The sequence below is a fragment of the Capsicum annuum genome, chromosome 7 (assembly GCF_002878395.1).
Source record: "Capsicum annuum cultivar UCD-10X-F1 chromosome 7, UCD10Xv1.1, whole genome shotgun sequence".
In the NCBI taxonomy this organism is placed as follows: Eukaryota; Viridiplantae; Streptophyta; class Magnoliopsida; order Solanales; family Solanaceae; genus Capsicum; species Capsicum annuum.
Genome location: NC_061117.1, coordinates 224575155 through 224577234, shown reverse-complemented (window position 1 = coordinate 224577234; position 2080 = coordinate 224575155). Strand labels below are relative to the sequence as shown.

The following is a 2080-nucleotide window of genomic DNA, read 5'->3' as shown; positions in this document are numbered from 1 at the left end:
ATTTATGTACGAAAAAAGTTTTGACACAGTTATTTGTGCTCTATTTCTGTCTAAAACAAAATGTCCAACCTCTACTGTTTCTTACCAGCATACACCTTTATAATCTCACTAGTGGGGTCTGGAAGGATAGTGCACACGCAAACTTTACCGCTACCTTATGGGGTACCAAGGTTATTTCTAATAGGCCCTCGGTTCAAGTAAAAACATCACCAAGCGATTTTAAGAGCGAAAACAACGAGAGAACAAATATACAACTACATCTACAAACAAAAAATGAATGACATCTTTCCAATCACTATGGAAATACTATTCAACAAGATCAGAGTTGTAATTACAGTTCTATGCTGGTCTTCATTACATACTTTCTCAGAGGATAGAACTTTCTAAAACCTCGACATCCTAGTGGAACCAAAACAGTTGATAAACCATCTATAGGAGGTGTCATGATCCCAAGGTAACCAAAATAACTGACAAATTATCTTTGCTGCCCTCTAAATATGCTTTCTGAATGAGTTGTTGAGCCAATAATGATGCATCTGAATGGTCCTCTACTTCATTTAGAAAATCACAGACTTCCTGAGGAGTTAACCTTTCAAATATTCCATCAGACGACACCACCAAAAACTTGTCCTTTGAAGCTAAAGATAGCCAATCGGTGATCTCCGGATCAGCTATGATGCCCTATCTGAAAAAATAGCACGACATTTCCATCAACACTACAAAATAATCCACAAATTAAAAAATCAACATTTGTATCACTATCACTATTATTGCAATCTACAATCAAACTACTGATACTTCAACTAAGAGATCAGCTTTCAAGAAGCTCTCTTAGGCTTGCAAAGTTAAGTCCTAGCGCTTCTAAGGTTTGCAATACTATATATTTTATCCCAACGAATAAAAGATACTCAGGTACACACTATAGGTATTAAAACACTTTCACGGTGATATCTTAAAACACAAATCAGAATACTGTATTAACATCTAAAATTTCAGCAGCAGTAGTTTGATAGCCAAAATGCAGGGATTCACAGAGGAATCCGAGGTTTTAGCAACTGGACAGGAGTCTTTACGGAGAAAACTCAAGTAATCAGCTATGGGGGTGGATTCGGAAAGAAGATGAAAATAGAATTCAATTAGGAAAACTGTATTATTGTTCAATTGATGATTGAATTTGTAGATACAATTTCTTTTATAAGAAATAAGAGTGAAACTAATTTGCTAACTGCTTCTAACTAATTCAATAACCCGTAACTAACTGCTGATATGGCAAAGCTAATTAACTTGTCCAGTTGATTCATTTTCGTGTAACAGTACTCCCTGCTGCAAAGAGATCCTTGACCTCAAGGATCAAGACCAGAAAATCTTTCTTGAAGAACAATAAGGTACTCCCAAGTTGCAGCACCAGCCGACAATCCTGTCCATTTGGGCAAAACTTGAGCCACAGTTCTATTCCCTTACTTAACTGTCCTTCTTTGCAGTATAACTTTTGGATCTGAGCAATGGGGACTTGCCATCAGAAGTAGTCATTAGATCCCAGCTTCTTCAAACTTCAACTTCCAGTTTGAATCATAAACTTCCTGGAATATGTCCTTGAATCTTCCGTCGTATTTCTCAAGGATGGTATTCTTTGTGCTAAGATAGAGTGGCCATTTCTTTTGGTAAGCCATGTTCATAGAAGCTTCAGTGAAAGAACGAATAGACTCATCCGTGTTGTACATGGATAGAGCTACTCCACCAGCACCAGTGAAGTTGCAAACCTCGAACTCGATCTTTTGATCCGTCCCTTCTGGTACAAATACTAATTTGAGTTTTCCAGCTCCTTGAATTACTGTATCAGTAGCTCGATATTGATCACCAAAAGCATGTCTGCCTATGCATATCGGTTTTGATCAACCTGGGACAAGTCGAGGGATGTTTTTGCAGAGGATTGGTTCCCCGAGTACCATACCATTTAGAATATTCCTAATTGTCCCATGTAGTCTCTTCCACATACGCTTCAAGTTAAAATCCTTCATACGAGCTTCATCTGAAGTGATGGTTGCACACTTAATTGCTACATTATACTTCAAAGTAGCCT

The 2080-nt window shown here is 37.7% G+C and overlaps 2 protein-coding genes across 5 annotated transcripts in view; both read right to left on the bottom strand.

Annotated features, from left to right (window-relative positions):
- Positions 1-261: 261 nt before the first annotated feature.
- Positions 262-2080, bottom strand: part of LOC107878768 — a 6606-nt gene continuing 4787 nt past the window's right edge. For all 4 annotated transcript variants that reach the window (XR_007042597.1, XR_007042595.1, XR_007042596.1 and 1 more), the window contains exon 2: positions 262-685. Coding sequence is in view for 1 of the 4 variants with exons in the window: in XM_047393354.1 (XP_047249310.1) it covers positions 672-685 (14 nt within the window). In the remaining 3 variants the exon portion in view is untranslated. The remainder of the gene's footprint in view (positions 686-2080) is intronic.
- Positions 1134-2080, bottom strand: part of LOC124885313 (probable isocitrate dehydrogenase [NADP], mitochondrial) — a gene marked incomplete in the record, with an annotated part of 4284 nt that continues 3337 nt past the window's right edge. Inside the window, 1 exon segment of the mRNA XM_047393353.1 lies at positions 1134-2080. Within this exon segment, the coding sequence (XP_047249309.1) occupies positions 1893-2080 (188 nt within the window).